This window comes from Argiope bruennichi, chromosome 7 (assembly GCF_947563725.1).
Source record: "Argiope bruennichi chromosome 7, qqArgBrue1.1, whole genome shotgun sequence".
In the NCBI taxonomy this organism is placed as follows: domain Eukaryota; kingdom Metazoa; phylum Arthropoda; class Arachnida; order Araneae; family Araneidae; genus Argiope; species Argiope bruennichi.
The window spans coordinates 55452458-55469947 of NC_079157.1; the positions used below are offsets into that span (position 1 = coordinate 55452458).

Below are 17490 nucleotides of genomic sequence, written 5' to 3' on the forward strand. Positions count from 1 at the left end.
AGAACGTTTGGCCCCACCCAAACGTGAACCAAACCGCTTACAGGACGGCGCGCCGTTGGAACAGGGTCTCGAACCTGAAACCGTCTGGCTCCGTTGTCGAGACATTACCACTAGCCCACCGCGACCCTCGCTAACGAAAAAGAATAGTGGCAGGTGCTGCCTAATGTTGCTACCCCGTTTGTAAATCCTGAGTTTCGTAAGAAAGAAAAAAAAAAAGATCGATATTTAGAAAGTAACCATTGAAGTGTAGAATACAACAATGAAGTGTCGTGAAATATAATAAATTTAAAAAAATCTTCACAATTTATTGCTGCAAAAAGAAATGATTGAATAAATAAAGTGTCGCTTCTTCTTTTTAAGTGTTCAGTAAAATTTGAATAGGGGAAATCAAATCGAAAGGCCCCATGCATTTGCTGCATTATTTTAGAACCCCAGTGTTATATAATACTGATACTCTCATTTCTCCAAATAATTCCAGTATTAAAAGATCATACTGGTCACAAAAGTACCATCCATACAAATTTTTATCTGTTTTGCTGATTTCTTAGTCGATCGATCAAACTATCCGTAAAACGTGACATCTGATTCGCTTGTGACATGTTTGTTATTCTGACAAATGTAGCACAAATTACGGACTAAATTGATGAAAACAGAATTAGATGTCCAATGTTCTGCAAACTTAACTGTTGTCCGTCAGATCATCGAATACGAAAGAAACTCGATTATTTCTAATGCTTACAACAGAATGATGTTAAAATAAAATTTAAGTTATCAGAATCTTTAATATTTTACTCTATACACCTTCCTTCTGAAACGGCTAAGATATTTACTGATGAAACTTTTAATTTATCGCAATAATAGGAGTAGCAAATGGACAACAACAAGAGAATAATTCATCTTCTGTCTTCACCCAAGAGAATAATTCCTCTTGTCACCACCCTTGTTTGTAAATCCTGAATTTTGTAAGAAAGTATCAATATTTAGAGACTTTATGAAATACAAATATACGCATGTGAAATAGCTTTTTTTTCTTTTTGCATACATATATATCACTTTAATTAAATACTCTTTATCATCAATGATGTATTTTAGCTTACCAACCACTTTTAAATTTTTATGAACATATTTATTTTACAAGAGAGTTTCTATAATTGTAAACATCAAATATAATTAAGGAAAAAACATTATTGAATTTCACATAAACTGTCAAGCACTAATTTTTTATATACAGCTTGATAAAAATGTTCTCGAAAAGCTAAATGTGACACTTAATCGCACAATCATGCAAATGTTTTGGTACTGTAACTGATAGCTGCTGGAGGGGTGATTGACTGCAATGTCGAAAATAAAGGAGAACAGTAAATATTTTTCAATAGAAGATTTGTGAGAAGTAAAGAAGGTCTCTAGAATAAATTAGCATAATCTTAAAAATCTCTTACTTTATTTTTGGAAGAACATCTTATGTCAAAAAGTTATGGATAAGATCTTTTGTATAAAGTGTTCAAGATAAGAATGAGTAATATACAAGTTAGGGAAATTAAAAAGCAGAGACAAGTTAATATATCGAGATCAGAATATATCGAGTTAATATATCGAGCAGAATCCGGCGCATTCTTATTTATCTTCCAAAAAAGAATATTATTGAATTGTTTCTCAAAAAAACCAATTAAATTATTAATGAATACTTAACAACTCATTAATAGAAGGAAGGTGGAATATGAAGCTATGATCACAGAAGTTTCTTTGAAAATATAATTCGGTAATTTTGTTGAGCAACCTTGCTTTTTCTCTTAATCCCGTAATTTACCTCCTAATTGTATATTACTATTGAAGTTTTTAAATTAATTTTCTATTCTATGTAATAAAATTAGACAAACTCTTCAGATTAAAAAGCTAATTTGATCAAAGAAATCATTCCACTTTATATAACAAAAATTGAAAAAATAAAATAGCTGAGCTTTATAGAGTTTATAGATGAATCATGGACTTTATCAGGTGGATATAATTTTGCGATCAGGAGTCAGTCATTTTGAGGATTTCGAATTCAATTCCACTAAATATAACCAAGAATGTAGAGTATGGTGGAACTAATATTTTTTTCTTCTTTTTCTTCTTTTAACAGTATAACTTTTTAAAGGTACGGAAAAATTATTTCTTTTATGTAAAAAAGACAAAAGCAAAAATTGATGCAGTAAAAAGTTAAAATAAATAATAAAAAGGTAAAAATTTGAAAATAATAGCATATCTTGAAGTGCCACAAATATTATAAATTTTCATAAATTTGAAAATGTTCCCCAAGTCAAAAAACAACTATTCTGAGGAGTGATAATAGTCCTGAAGAACAAGAGAAAATGAAGGAAAACTCGTAATTAAAATGAAGAATAAGAGAAATCTTAGCTAAGTTTAGCAGATCAGTCAATATTGCAAGTAGGCATCAATAAAAGAGTATAAATGCGCATTAATTAGTAAACTGTTGTCTTCAGATGGAATGATACATTGTAATATCCGTAAGAGGTAAGCATGCATTGGATTTTCTAAATAATGATGAATTTAAATGGTTTACTTTTCTTTAGTGCTCATTATTTTAAAAAAAATTCGTTTGAATTATATGCGATACAATAGATCATTTACTTTATTAAATTTTATTTTAATAGTATTATTGTAACATATCTTAGCAAAGCATTATGAATTTGTAAAAAGAGAAAATAAAAAAAATGAATGCGTTTAAAAACTATTTTTTATTCTTTATAGTATTTTGAGTTGAAAAGTTTACATTTTACCTAATAAGACTTTATTATTATTCACTCCATTATTTTCAAGCAGATATATTTTTCAAAAAAACAGTTTAAAAAAGTACAAATTTTTTTTTAAATTTTTTAATAGTTAGGCATTTTGAGCCACCTTCAAATGTTGTAGTAGAACAATGCAATTTCATTTGTTTTTCTGAATCTAAAAGTCAACTATTGATTACTATTAAAACTTTTAAATCGAAAAAGTTTTTTTTTTTTTTGCCAGTTTTTTTTTACTGTAATGTATGGCTTCCAAAAAAAGCCAACAGTTGCAATTTTTGTAATATTTTGCAAACTCAAAGAGCAAAACGTTTCCTCATTGCATAACTGTGTTCAAGTGTTTCTATTTCCCTCTTGTTTTTTTTTTTTATATTTTTCGGAATAATTCAATCAACATGCATTTCTCAACACTATTTGTAGAAAATTGCGCAAAATATTGACGCAAAGTTGGATTTATAATTTCGAAACTTAATGAAATGCAATGTAGAAGCATGTCATTGAAAAATTAAGACAGCAATTGCCTAGAAGAGCATTTCCTTCATAATTTCATCAACAAATCTCAATAAAGAGGGTATATAATAAACAATTTCCACCACATCATTTCTTTTCATAATTCGCTTCATAATAATGTTTGCTTAAATGCTCAGCTTTATTTGCGGTCTTTGGCATTTCGTCTGAGATAAAAGCCAAAAGTAATAAAAATAAAAATAAATTTAAAAAAAAAACATTTTTCTAAAATCTTTTTAAAAGGGAACTGTTTTACATAGAAGTTGCATCAAAATTCAATTAAATAACTTTCTCGGCATTCATTCATTGTTATTCAGTTCGCCATTTTTCAGGACGATATTGATTAAGATTATGATATGAACATAATCGGTGATTTTCTCCTTTAGACTGTTGGGTGTACATCTCTTTTAGTTTGTATCCTGAATGAAAAAAAAAGAAATATTTGGGATTCTCTCGAACTGTCTTTTTAATGAAACATATCAATGAAATTTGGTATATATCCTTTGTAAAAAATTGCTGTAAATCTATATCAAATTATGGAATGAACGTGTCTATTGTGTGCATAACAAAAGGAAACACAAAAATTCTATAGGTTAGATAGTGGTTTTATTTCCAGAATTTTATGTTCATTACATTATATTGCTATTAAAAAAATTGAAGCTATTTTACAAGATAGAATTTTATACCGAATCAAAGAAAAAAGTTCGGCGCGTTAAAATAAAATTGTATTCGTTATTCAAAGTAATATATAGGCTAACAGTAACACTCGTTTGTAATTTAAAGGGGTTATAAATTTGTATGCTTACTTTATTAAAGTTTCATAAAAAGGATTAATGTACTGGGTGAATATAATACTTTTTTTTCTCCTCAGAAATTTATTTTTAACAATTTGACATAAAAGTTTTTCATTTTTCAAAATATTTATTATCTCAAAGATTCACAAAAAGAGAAAGAATATTGTGTTAGTTTTTTGGTTGAACCAAAATTTACACTCGTTACTCGAAAAAAGGCTTAGAATCCATGCCGACAAAGAAGCACCATACAGAAATCTTATGTCTAAGTAAAAGGGGGAAAAAATATTCAAAGAAACCATCTTAAGAAAACACTTTCTCTTGTAGAGAGTAGTTATTAGTTATTAGTCAATTTGAAGAATAAACAAAGAAGAATAAAGTGGAAGAATTAGAAAGTAAAAAAACATGGAAGAATTAGATGTTCAAGATAAGAACCTTAATACATCCGGAAAGAAATGAAAACTTTCTAATACCTTTTCGATCTTCTTTTATCAAATAAGTGAAAAAGAAAATATTTTGAAAAACATTAGAATACTTTATAGATTCCTTGTCTACATTTAAAACAGACTAACTTAAAGATATACTGAGAATTTGACAATGGAAATGATGGAGTTCGTCATAAGCGTTAGTCACTATAAAATCACAGATCTTTTAAGAATTTTGAAAAATGAGCTTTCCTTCATAGATATCTTTCATTTGTACAAAATAGTAAAATAAAAATTAAAAACTTCATTATTCTAAAATTTAATTTAATAAAATTATCTAACATCGGAAAAAAGACTATAAAAAGTATACAACTGCAGCAACAAAAATACCAAAATTATTTAATATTAGCCGGTTGACCAGTTGGTTCAAAGACAATTTTGGTTCTATTTAATTTCAGTTAAATTTCCTCGATATATCTTCATTCCATGATCAAAATCCTGCTAATAAACTATTTTGAACAATCAAATTGTCATATACATTAAAGTCGTGTTATTTTAATAGTCTTACATATATCTGTTTATTATATTTATACTTCCTAATATAAATCAGTCCCTTGATAACATAGCATTATTAAAAGTGTAAATGTCCGGTTTATCTATCTTCTAATTGTCGTGGTATTGTAATTTTTTTTTTATTTGGCTTGCAAGCTACACAGATATTAAACAGAATTCTCCATCCTAAATTTTCACCAATAGAAGAAAATAATGCGATAAAACTTTGATGAAACAATGAAAATGTTTGAAATTTAGAGCAACAAATACATTATTAAAAATTAAGTAAAAAAAATTTAAAATTTGAAAATTCATAAAAAAAATTTCACAATTATTAAATTGGCATCACTAAAAAGACAATTTTTCAAATTTTGAAACAAGATGCGAATTAATTTTGTACTATAATATTTTTGAGAATTATTATAACCCTTAATACCAAGATTTAGCTTTATTTTAAGTTAATTAAAATTCTAATCAAAATTTGAAACAAAATTCGCTCTGAAGTGTACATTCGCCCCCTTCAAGGCGTATGTTTGTCGTCTTTAGCAAGTCTAGGTCAAACGACCCTGCACCTGCAGAGTGTCAACACGCACGCACACACACACACACACACACACACACACACACACACACTCACACACACACACACACACACACACACACACACACACACATGTGCATTATCCTTTATAATTGGTATAGATAAAATGGTGGTTTCTTCTCACTTTCAAAATCACTAATTAATTTAAAATACAACAGTTACAGTTTCAATGAAAACTGTTATTATAAATTGGAATCATTATTATTAATTATAATTAAAAAATATTTTAGTGAATTCTTAACAAAACATCAATACTTAATCAAGAAGTACTCTTTTCTAAACCCATCAGTAGTCCCTCTTAAAAATAAAATAAACGTCTCAGCTTTCTCATAACTTACTTACTTTATGGTGTGATTAGACTTGTCTTGTACGAATCGATAAAAAACAAAAGCTCTTCAACATTTTCATGGTCCCCCTGATTCCAAAATTATCCATAAACCATTCCAAACCATTCCGATCTTTTAAATTTAAATGTGGAAACACAATAAGCCTCTTTGACATTCTTACACCTTCTCTTTTCGTCCGCACCTTTCGGGGCTCTTAAAACGCTTCTCCGAGCCCCCCGAGGGCTGATTCTGCACTCGGGCCTTTCCTCAGAAGAATTCGCGCCATTTTCGCAATCAATCCCTTCTGCAGCTCTTCGGATAAACGCTGACTGAAAGGAAACTGAAGTATTCGATTTTATTTTATGTGAAAGGGTTTTCGAAAGAGGTTGTTCGCTTCTGTGTCACACGCCAAAAGAGTGTTAGAAAGAGGAGGAGGAGATCAAAAGAGGTGAATTAAAGAGGAATCCCGTTTCGCCCAGAGATATTCAGAGCCGTCATGAAGAATGAACAAAAAAAGATTCCAAATAATCGATTTGTTTCGGGTATGGATTTAACAGTTTGATAATACACCACAACAGAAAACAGACTTTACTCCAAATTAAATATTTAAAAGAATTATATATAAATATTTATATAGTAGAATTTCAATAATTCGAATTCTTCGGTAATTCAATTTTTTTTTTATTGACCTTTGAATTTTTATTTCTTTGTATATGAAATATGCAAAGAGAAAATATTCTAATCGTCAAAAAAAATTCAATTTGTACGAATTTCTATGTTTAGACCTCTCCGAAACGGAAAAACAATTGCAATAAAAGTAAATTAAATATTAAGTTAATTAAAAATTAATTAAAATTTTTCTGTAGTAACTTCAGTTTAAATTATTTGATTAGAATCGTTTTTATATCATCTTAAAATTCTAAGTTTTTCTTTTCCAGTGATACCAAATTCTTTCCTACGGTTTTTTTTTTTTTTTTTTCCCCTTCAACTTTAATATTATGTTAAAAATCCGAATAACGGCTGATATATCAACTAGTTTGTAATAAAAATGTATTTTTTCTAGCAAGTTTAGCTAAAACTTTATATTTTTCTCTTTCTATTTGCACATTTTTACTTTCTCGTTTATAAAGTATTTTGATCACCAAAAGATTCGAACTCAATATTTTGAAGTCTCCAGTTTCAAATCTCCCTGAGTCTGAAAAGGTACAATTTTGGAATTATGTCTGTCTGTTTGCCTTTGAACGCAATAACTCAAGAACGCTTTGAGCTAGATGGATGAAACTTGATTTGTTGATTTAATATTAGATTGATAAATTCCGATCGAATTTTAAACGAAATCCATTCATATGGTCTATCTATCTGATTGTTCGAGTAAAAATGAACTTGATAACCACAAAACATAATGAACTACATCGATAAAATTTGGTAAACTGAGCAATCATCTAAAATGTAGCTTCTTATCAAATTTTAAACGAAATCTGTTAAATAATTTACTGTATTTAAGTCTTTACATTCATAAGCATTTAAACACAATAATTTGAATCGGAGAAATTCGAGATGTGATCTCATGTATGCAAACGTTATAACACAATAACGCAACAACTTACATAAATGAAATTTGTTAAGCAATGTTGTTATTAAATAATGGTGTTTAGGGTACCTCCGTTTCTTAACTACACTATCGAACCGGACAATTTTATTGAAAAAAATAAGTGAATTTGAGAATGGAAAAGCTGCTAGAAATATTCAAATCTGTGAAAACATTTAAGCATTAATCAATTTTCAATAGCAGCTTTCAAATCTTCAACTGAGCAATTTAATAGGAAAGTAGCATATATATATATATATATATATATATATATAGTGTTATACTAACTATAGTGTTAACATATCTTTTTTTGAAACGCATTCAAAATATTCCTCTATTTGCTGATTTTTAATGAAGTTAAAAGAATCAATGCTCTAAAAAATAATTTCGTCATATATGTTTGGCTTAATTAGGAGCAATTTATTATAAATGTGTAATTTTAATAAGGAAAAAAAATGTGAGTAAAAAAATTATCAAAGTGGATATTATACTTTTATTTCCATGCTTTAAATTAAACATATCACCTATCCTCCCAATTTATAATCATGCTATTAGTATAAAAAAATAAATACCTTTTATTGGAAAATCTGCAGACAATAAAAAAAAGAAGAAGAAGCTGAAAAAATGAAAAGAAACAGAAGGATCCACATAAAATCCTTTTGACAACTACTGAGATAAAATGGGATAAAAAATGGAAAAAGTGGAAAAGTCTCGAAGAAGAATACAGCAAAAGATTTCGAGGACTTCAAAAAAATAAATAAAAAAGGAAAAAAATGGGTCTGTCAGTGCGAGAGCATAATAAATAAAGAAAAAGAAAACTACAAAAGGCAAGGCCTTCCAAACTAAAGAATAAAAAGTGAAAGAGAGGGTGCAAAGGAATAGAAGGGGAAAAAAAAGCGGCAGAGAAAATCGTTTGGCTTCTTCGAGGGCGGGTGGCAACGGCGGGGGCGTTCGAACAAGACAACGAAGCCAATTTGCCCCTCATCTTTCGAACATCCAATTATATACGGGCATCTCTACCTTCCCACGTGACCGTCTATTATTCTTTCCCACCCTTCAGATGGGGGTTTGCCTTCCCTTCATTCTCCACCCCCACTGTCTTTGTTGCAGCAGGAAGGTCAGGCAGAATCACCAGCCTTATGCCCCGGCGGTGTCTGTCTTTCATCGGAAGGGCTGAACAGGGACACCCCGCCAAGACAACCTGCCGGACCGACACGCGTCCTAATACCAACCCCGACTTTAAATTAACTCTACGCGCCAATGAATGCGGGCCGCTGACTCTGTGACTATATTGTTCGGATTATTGCAATTATTTTTTGTTCCCTGTAACCACCAGCCGACTTTGAACCATTCGAAAATAAGCTACTTTCTCAGTTGGTGGGTTTTGCTATAGACTGTGTTGGTTTACAATGAGATCCTGTAATAGCAAATTTCTCACGCTTCGAAACGGAGCAAATGAAGATACCTGATATTTCCATTGTTGAAGTTCGAACATACCAGACTTGAATTTATAGAAATGTATGAATATAACATTGATGTAAGCTACTGAATCGAAAGAGAAATGCACATGAAATGCAAGATGCATTTAACACAACCTTTATTGTTCATCGTCTTGACCATAAATATGCATGTTCTATGCATTTTTTTAAGAATTATGTTTCTTCGGCATGGTTTGCATTCTACTTTAGAATTAATGTAATCTGTAAACAATAAATTCTGAGGCTCTTGTAGATAGCTAACCCATAAAAAGTTGTGATGCACTCAAGGAATGAGTATATGAAAAACAATAATTATGAATTTCTCTATCCAGTATTTTTACTGAATTTTTGACATACTTCGATGAGTTCTAGTTTGATTTGTAGCTACTAAACCTCGCCGCTTATACTTGTAAAATAAGAAAATAACTTTTTTTTAAAAAAATATTATCAACCAATAGATTTCATTCTTTTAATAAGGAAACCATCATATATTATATCAAAACACTATTGAATTAAAATGTTTCAGAGGACTTCATCACCTTATATATGCTTTAATTAAAGCATCATATAAAGTATAATTCAAAAGTGTCTAATTTTTTCCTAATGAATATTTCAGTTCGGAATTGTGCAGAATTTTTTCATAATTATTATTATTATTATTATTATTTTGTCAAAAGATAGAATCCGTTGCATTGTTTTCGTTTTCTTTTTTCTTTTTTTATATTTATAAACAATTTTTTAAGGTAAAACAACCAGAAAAAAAAAGAATTTAGAATTTTAGCGAATAATTTCGTCAATATAACTTCAAAATTTCATTATTTCACTTTCTCATAATCTGACATTCTTGGGGAAAGAAATTTTACATTTAATTATTGTAAAAATTTACTAAATGTTTTCACTTATAAAATTATCTTATATATAAAATCAGCTTATTGTTTTCGTCTTCCTCTTAATATAGTTCTACTTTTTCACCATTAAAAATCAACAAAATTCTTCTAGTTGCTCAACAGGTAATCTCGATACTAACTGCCATACAGGGTGTCTCAAAAACCTTGATCGCGGCTTTTATTCCTTAAATATTGATTATAGACATATATTGTAAATTACAAAGTTGCATAAAAAAAGGTACAAAATGTTATAAAATCGATTAAAATTTTCAGAGGATTAAACTTCAAAAAATACAAAATTTAAATTTTTATTCTGACCCCGTAGAAAAAATTCCCAATGACTAAAATGTGTCCCATCCTCTAATAAGGTCATGTACAAAATTTGAGCAATTTATCACAAACAGTCTCAAATGTATGAAATTACATAAATGCTGACTTAAACCACTTTTCGATGACTGGATATGAGTTCGCAAAGAAAAATCATGTCGGATGATCGTGTTTTAGGGATCGTACACAAATTAACAAAGAAAGTAATATTGAATAAATAAATAATAATTTTGCTATTTATTGGTTCAAAAGTATTAAAAATTTGTAGAAATAATAACTTGAAGGAAATATTACATAACTTAAAGGAAAAGATTGCATAAATTTTTTTACAAGTTCATTGACTGTGCTATTTTTAAGTTATATTCTGTAATTCATGATATAAAATTTTAAATTTATATTTTATTTCCTTATGATGCATTCCTGCTTCACGTCATTTGCACTGAAGCTGTAAACACTTGCATTTTAATTTGTAATTTGTTTTAACATATCTTTGAGAGTTTTCATGATAAAATTCTGAAATTTTGTACATGACCTTATTAAAGGATGGGGCACATTTTACTCAGTGTGAATTTTTTTGTACGAGGTCCGTATGAAAATTTAAATTTTGTATTTTTTTTAAAGTTTAAATCCCTGAAAATTTTTATCGATTTCATAAAATTTTGCACCTTTTTTTACGCAACTTTGTGATTTATAGTATATGTCTGTGATCAGTATCTAAGGAATAGAAGCCGCGGTCAAGGTTTTTGAGGCACCCTATATATTTGGATAGGAAATGGCAGACAATTTTAATATTTCCAGTATGATTAATAACTATAACTAGTTATTTTAATTTGAAAAATAAGTCATAAGCATTCGAAAGAATCTAAAATTAAAATATGTGCGAACTCTTCGAAAAGTGCAAGTTTTACATAATTTGTATCAATGAGATTGAAAATTATAGCATTGTCATTTTATTCACTTCATTTTCATGCAATTTTGTTAATATTAAAGACGAATTGCAATAAGAAAATTTTAAAAAAAACAGGTCTAGACAGGCAGCACAATTAGACAAAGTAATTAAATTAAAATACTCTGAAGCAAAAAAAGCCTTCAGTCTCCGTCAAGCGAAAGGTTTGAAGGATCAAGCGCGTGCAGGACTTCACCACGACGGCCCATCCCGACCATAATCTCAGCGATTTGGTTAATCAGGACGTATCCCTTCAGTTCAACTCCTCGAGCGAAACTGTTCTTTATCACAAATTGTACCCCAACTGCACTTAATAAGTGGGAGAATTGTAAGCTGCCCAAATACTCGAAAGAATGACAAAGAAAAAAAAAAGGAAGTAAAAAAAAATGAGGAAACAAAATAATTTTTTAAAAAAATAGTCCATTCTTATTCCGCTTAATTCACCCATCGTTGGTATATTCCCACAACCTATCCTCCAGTAGCTTTTCGATGACGGAGGCAGAAGCGTCCCGCTGAGAAGCTGCATATGGGGATCCACTCGAACATATGATGGTCGATCTAATAGGGATGACCTCCTCGATCTCTCTTTTCAGTAGGGAGCCCGCATCCCACTTGGGAGCACGTGATCTTGCTAGCAGGGGGGCACTAATAGTTGTTCTTGCGCGGGGAGTGAGCATTGTCCCGTTGGTATACACTTGGAGAGGTGGCTTTTTAAATGGGTGAAGAGAGGGATTGAATGGCAAGGATTTGCTTTTTTTTCCGTTACCTCTTCCGCAACATCAGAGGAGGCCGTAGCACGCGGTAGAAAAAGTTTTTTCAGCCTGTCCGAATGTATGATTTCAAATACATTCAGGGTATACGAAGTAAAATTGCTTCTTTTTATTACTTTTTATCAGCATATATCATCTTATACTTTCCGTTTTTCGATTAGCTGTCGTTTTAAGGGTAGAGAAGCACGTTTCAACGTTATAAAAATGATTATAAAAACTATATACATATCTATTTTATATGAAAACATAATTCCCACGCAGTCAACCCGATTATACCTCACTGGAGATAGACTGTCTCTCTAAAATTACTTTTTCGCCATTGTATTATCGTCATCTTAAAGATAACGAAAAGTCCCTTTTGACATTTTTACCGATAGTGAAATTAGATATAAAAACAAAATTAAAAATAAGTGAATAAAAGAAAATGTACCAAAAATACCTCAAAAATTCTGACAGAATATATATATATATATATATATATATATATATATATATATATATATATATATATATATATATATATATATATATATATATATATATATATATATATATATATATATATATATATATATATATATATATATATATATATATATATATATATATATATATATATATATATATATATATATATATATATATATATATATATATATATATATATATATATATATATATATATTACGAAAGCTTTCAAAAACGTCTTTTTCTAAGGATCTGTAAAAAATTTTTTCTCCCTCTCGCTCTCAAAATCTGTTGAATCTCTTTAAGAACATGTATAAGGCCGTGGTAAATAGCAATAGCTTTTAAACAGCAGTTTTACGAAATATAAAAATTGATTAATTATTTATTAGATTAATTATCTTTTTCTGGAATAATTCTTCAAGCTGTTCACACCATAATCCGCAGTTTGAAAACAGGAATGATTAACTTTGAACACGAGACCTTGCTTTTCGAAGTTATTCAAAATGAAATAGGTGGAAATGTTGGAATCTTTTAAAACGGATCAGAAAAAGTCATATTAGAATTTTCTTCGATAACTAAAGTGTTTTTTTTTTTTTTTTTTTTTTGCCAAGAAATGGGAAGATTCGAAGTTGTTTATTAATTTAAAGTCAAAATTCCTAGATATAAAAACACAGTTCAGATACTTTTCAGAATAATGTACTGGCGTACGACAAAACGGAAATGCTTTCTTTGTTACAATTTTACTTGCAAAATCCAGTGAAAGCCGTTCTACTTTCAAAATTCTGTTTATGCAGTAATATTAATAATTCAAAAATACTGATAAATAAAATAAGGCATAATCCTTTTTATCTTAAGCGATAATCCAAGGTGAATTTGAAAAAAAAAATGACTTCTAGTTTCCATCATTACATATAAAATTAAAATTTTACTCTTATCTTCTCATTTGCAGATTCTTTTTCTTTTAAAAGTAGTCTTGAAAATACATTCTTCTTTATGGTTAGCATTTGATCATAAGCTTGTTTAAAATGAATTTGCTTTAACTCAATTTTTAACTTGTTGAGTCAATGCTGAAATGACATTAAAATTATTAAAATAATTTAATTTTCTTATAATTATAGAATTAAAGATTGAACTTAAATAAATTTACTGTTTACTTGCCTTAAGCGTATATTCCAACGTAATTTTACTTCTTGATTATTTATTCATTATATTCCAGAACTTTTGCACAATGGAAAGGTGAGCAATAGTTTTGGAAATGCGAAGTTAGATCTTTGACAAAACTGTGCCCTTTTTACTGTCATTCAGAAGGAATATCTTTCAAAAGACAGAAAAAGATATGAAATCGAATGAATTCCCCTTAGGAATTCATTTGATGTCACTATTACACGATAAGCGTGGTTACATAAACTGTATAGTGTCTGTGATTTCACATAAATTTTCTTTCCGCAAGGTGCTTAATTGATTCGAAGATTGAATCGACTTTGTTCGCTTATTGCGATCATGAATAGATTCCAATTAAAATAGAATGTTTAGAAGTCAAATAAGAAACTAACCCTCCTACAGTAGTAAAAAAACAAGCTGATAATTATACTGTTGGAAATTGCTGACAGATTTACATGCAGCCTAATTAAAGATAACTTTGGATCACGTTCAATGAATAGTGATGCATCATATTCAAAACACTTTAGATAAGCTGTTTTAAGTTGCTCGTTTAAGTTTAAGTAGCTAAGACTTATTGAATGAATCTAAGCGTGCTGTTTCCTGCGAGAATGGAGCCAGAGAGCAGAGACAGAGACAGATCAATCAGTGCAATAAGAAGGCAGGAGAAGGGCTGACCTTTCGGGAAGACTTCCCTCATCCTGAGGTAGGAGGTGGTGAGTCGGATGATGGAGGCCTTGTCCAGCTGGCTAGTGATAGCGGAGGGGAGGGGCAGCAACTTGGCCAGCTCCAGAAATTCAGCGTTCTCCTTCTCACGCCTCGATCGGGCAGCGTTCTTGGACTTTTCCTTCATCGCCTTCCCTCACGACCTTCTGTGGCCTGAAAGAGAAAAGTAATTTCTGAGCTTTAAAAGTCATAACAATGATGCACAAGATGTTTGAAAAGTATCTTTATGCCTTAAAGAAATCATTAAAATAGTTATATAGGTACGATTTTTTTATTCCAGAATTCTAAGATTAAAGTTTAAAAAAATAACATGAGCATTGCATGGCATCTGGTAACTTATATTGTAATTTTCATTTGAATTTGGTTTCTTAGAAAGAATTTATTGAAGTTGTTAAGAATCTTAACCAATTCGAACTTATAAGGCAATTTCGAATTAAATTTCGAACAGAATGCAACGAAATCTTTAATGCCGGGAATTTACGAAAGGTATAACAAATTTATAACAGCAGATGGCATTTTGTCAAAGCCAAATCTTAACTTTCATACTCCTATTACTAATGATGTACACAAAGAAATATGCCAAACATTGGTTAAATGTTTTAAGAGTGGAGTGGAAGTTGTTTGGTTTTACCTTCCCGTTTTCAGTGCCTTTCCTCCGTTTCCAACATGTTTTGTTGGTCTCTTCAAATCTTCTAACTATTCTTACCTACAGCCAGTAATTTAAATTTATGTTTAATTTACGCCATACTATTCCTTTTGCCCATTGAAAAATGGGAAATAGAAAAGAGGAGTTTATTTTGGGCTTTTTGTGTCTAATGCAAAAGACCGTAGATGGTTCTCTTTGAGTGCATTTTTTTTTAAAAAAAATAATTGTTTGAATTGTAAAGATACTTTTTGGAAACATGGGAGATCTTAGCGATTTAAAAGGGCTATGAAATATAAAATTTAATAAAAAAGGAAAAAATACTTAAATAGAAAAGTTATGAATCATCTAACTACAAATTCATTAAAAAAAGTTCAAAAGACATGCTTAAAAGTAAACATTCTCATTTTTGCCATTTATTTTTTTTTCTAACAATGCAGACGGAAACCAATTATATATGAATTTCATTCTTTGGTTTAAAAAAATACATATTTATAACTTTTATTAAATTCTTGATATTAATGAATCTCTTGTTGAAGGATAATTTCTTTTAAAATTAATTTTAAAATAAAAATTAAAATCACACAGTTTTTATTATTCGAAAAATATAGTGATCAAGCTGTATTCTGTTAATAAATTCATTTTCTAATTTAAAATTTAAATTTATTCAGATTATGCCTCTCTTTGTTAATTTTAATGAAGTAAAATGCCAAAGAGTATAAATAAAGGCGAAGCAAATCATTATAAACAATTTATACTATAACTATATTTAAGTTGGAAATAAACTTATTACCATTTTTATAAACCTATTTTTCATCCATTAAAAGTATACTTACAGAGGAAAGCAGACTCCTCTCTACCCTGGATGTTCTTTTTGACGAGATTTTGACATTTTCTTTTGCATTGCCCTACAACAAAAAAATAATGATTTATTGTTGGAGACAAAATAATACTGAAAATTATCAGTTTCTAACAATTTGAAATACGAAAAAAAATATCTTAAAAATGAAGCATAGGCGTCTTTCAAACTTGTTTCGAAGTTCACTATGAAGCTGGGAATATTATAGATAGAATGTTGATATTTCGTTTAGTAAGCGTTTTAAGATTGTAAACTAGCGTATTTAAATTCTTTCCGTTTATACATTAAATCATATGTAATTTCTATTTATTATACAATTGAAAAATTTTAATTTTATTATATTCATAATTCTCATTTTATTATATTCATAATATCTAACTCATAATTTTATAATATTCATAGGCATTTCTTGAAAGATTTACTTTAATAATTTTATTTTTATAGACTTTTAAAGAGTGCATCAATTCATTCTGTTGCAAGTGTTTATTATTAATACGTTTATATTTGGCTGCTATTTTTAAAATTACTTCACTTGCTTCTAAGCAAAACAAACTTTAGTTTTCACATGTTCAAGCGAAAGATGCTAGTGCCTAGTGGATGAAAGATAAAAGTGCCTAGTGGTCGATAAATTTTCTAAGTGGGTAGGACAAAGGCGGATAAAAAATTATTTTGCGTGACAACTTTGCTGTTAAGACATGACACTGCGACCTCAAAACTTCAAAGGAACTTGTTTCCAACTAGGATAAGCAGAATTTTGCGCCTGCACTGAAAAGTTCAGTTCTAGTTATTATATATATATATATATATATATATATATATATATATATATGTGTGTGTTTTGACCTTTACCATTTTTTTTCTCGTGATTTTTTCTTCCCTTCTTGCATGTTAACTAGGTGACAAGGTTGAAAGTTCGTTTAAGACATTATATGACGAATCCCGGGAAAATATCCTATGTCATCATTCGTGGACCCAACATCACCCACTTTCTGTGTTCAAACTTATGTTCCGATGGAAGTCAAGAAAAAGGAAACGCAGATAATTAGCAGTTCGTAAAAAACAAGAGTGTAAAACAGGGGGGGGGGGGGGAGGCAACTAACTGGCAAAGAAAATGTCCCGTGAAAAGTGAATCATAAATAACGGAAGTCCCAGCTGTGCAGTGGCATGCCATTTGGGAGGGTGTCACACCTTCTTTTCTTTCCCTCCCGTGCAATTTAAGTGACATATAATCGCCGTGTAAAGCACTATCGCATAAACAAGATTATCCACATAAACATGGCATGAATATTATGACAGCGGAGATTTGGAAACCTGCTTCAAAGTGCACATATAAACCAATTAGAATTTTAGCTGTTTTTTTTTTTAATGTAAACACACAAATTTAAAATTTACATATTACATAATCAAAGTTGCTGTTTCTGATAACCTGTTTAATTTTTATAATACCTTGACCAAGCTCAATAAATTTGGGAAAATTTCTTAAAAATAATGCCATTCTAATAATAATTAAATTAACGCCAGAACGTTATAATCATTCAATCTATTTATATTCTATTATTTATATATTAATCATATAAAAAGATGTCTTAATTTTTACGTCGTGGAATTCTGCTCTCGAAAATAAAATAAACAAATAAATAAAAAATTTG

The 17490-nt window shown here is 29.5% G+C and overlaps 1 protein-coding gene across 1 annotated transcript in view; it reads right to left on the minus strand.

Annotated features, from left to right (window-relative positions):
- The window catches only part of LOC129975906 (single-minded homolog 2-like), a 162232-nt gene that overhangs the window by 105347 nt on the left and 39395 nt on the right, over positions 1–17490 (minus strand). The window contains exons 2-3 of the mRNA XM_056089189.1: positions 15819–15890; positions 14292–14492 (exon numbers count right to left, since the gene is read on the minus strand). Of these exons, the coding sequence (XP_055945164.1) occupies positions 14292–14466 (175 nt within the window). The 5' untranslated portion in view covers positions 14467–14492; positions 15819–15890. The remainder of the gene's footprint in view (positions 1–14291; positions 14493–15818; positions 15891–17490) is intronic.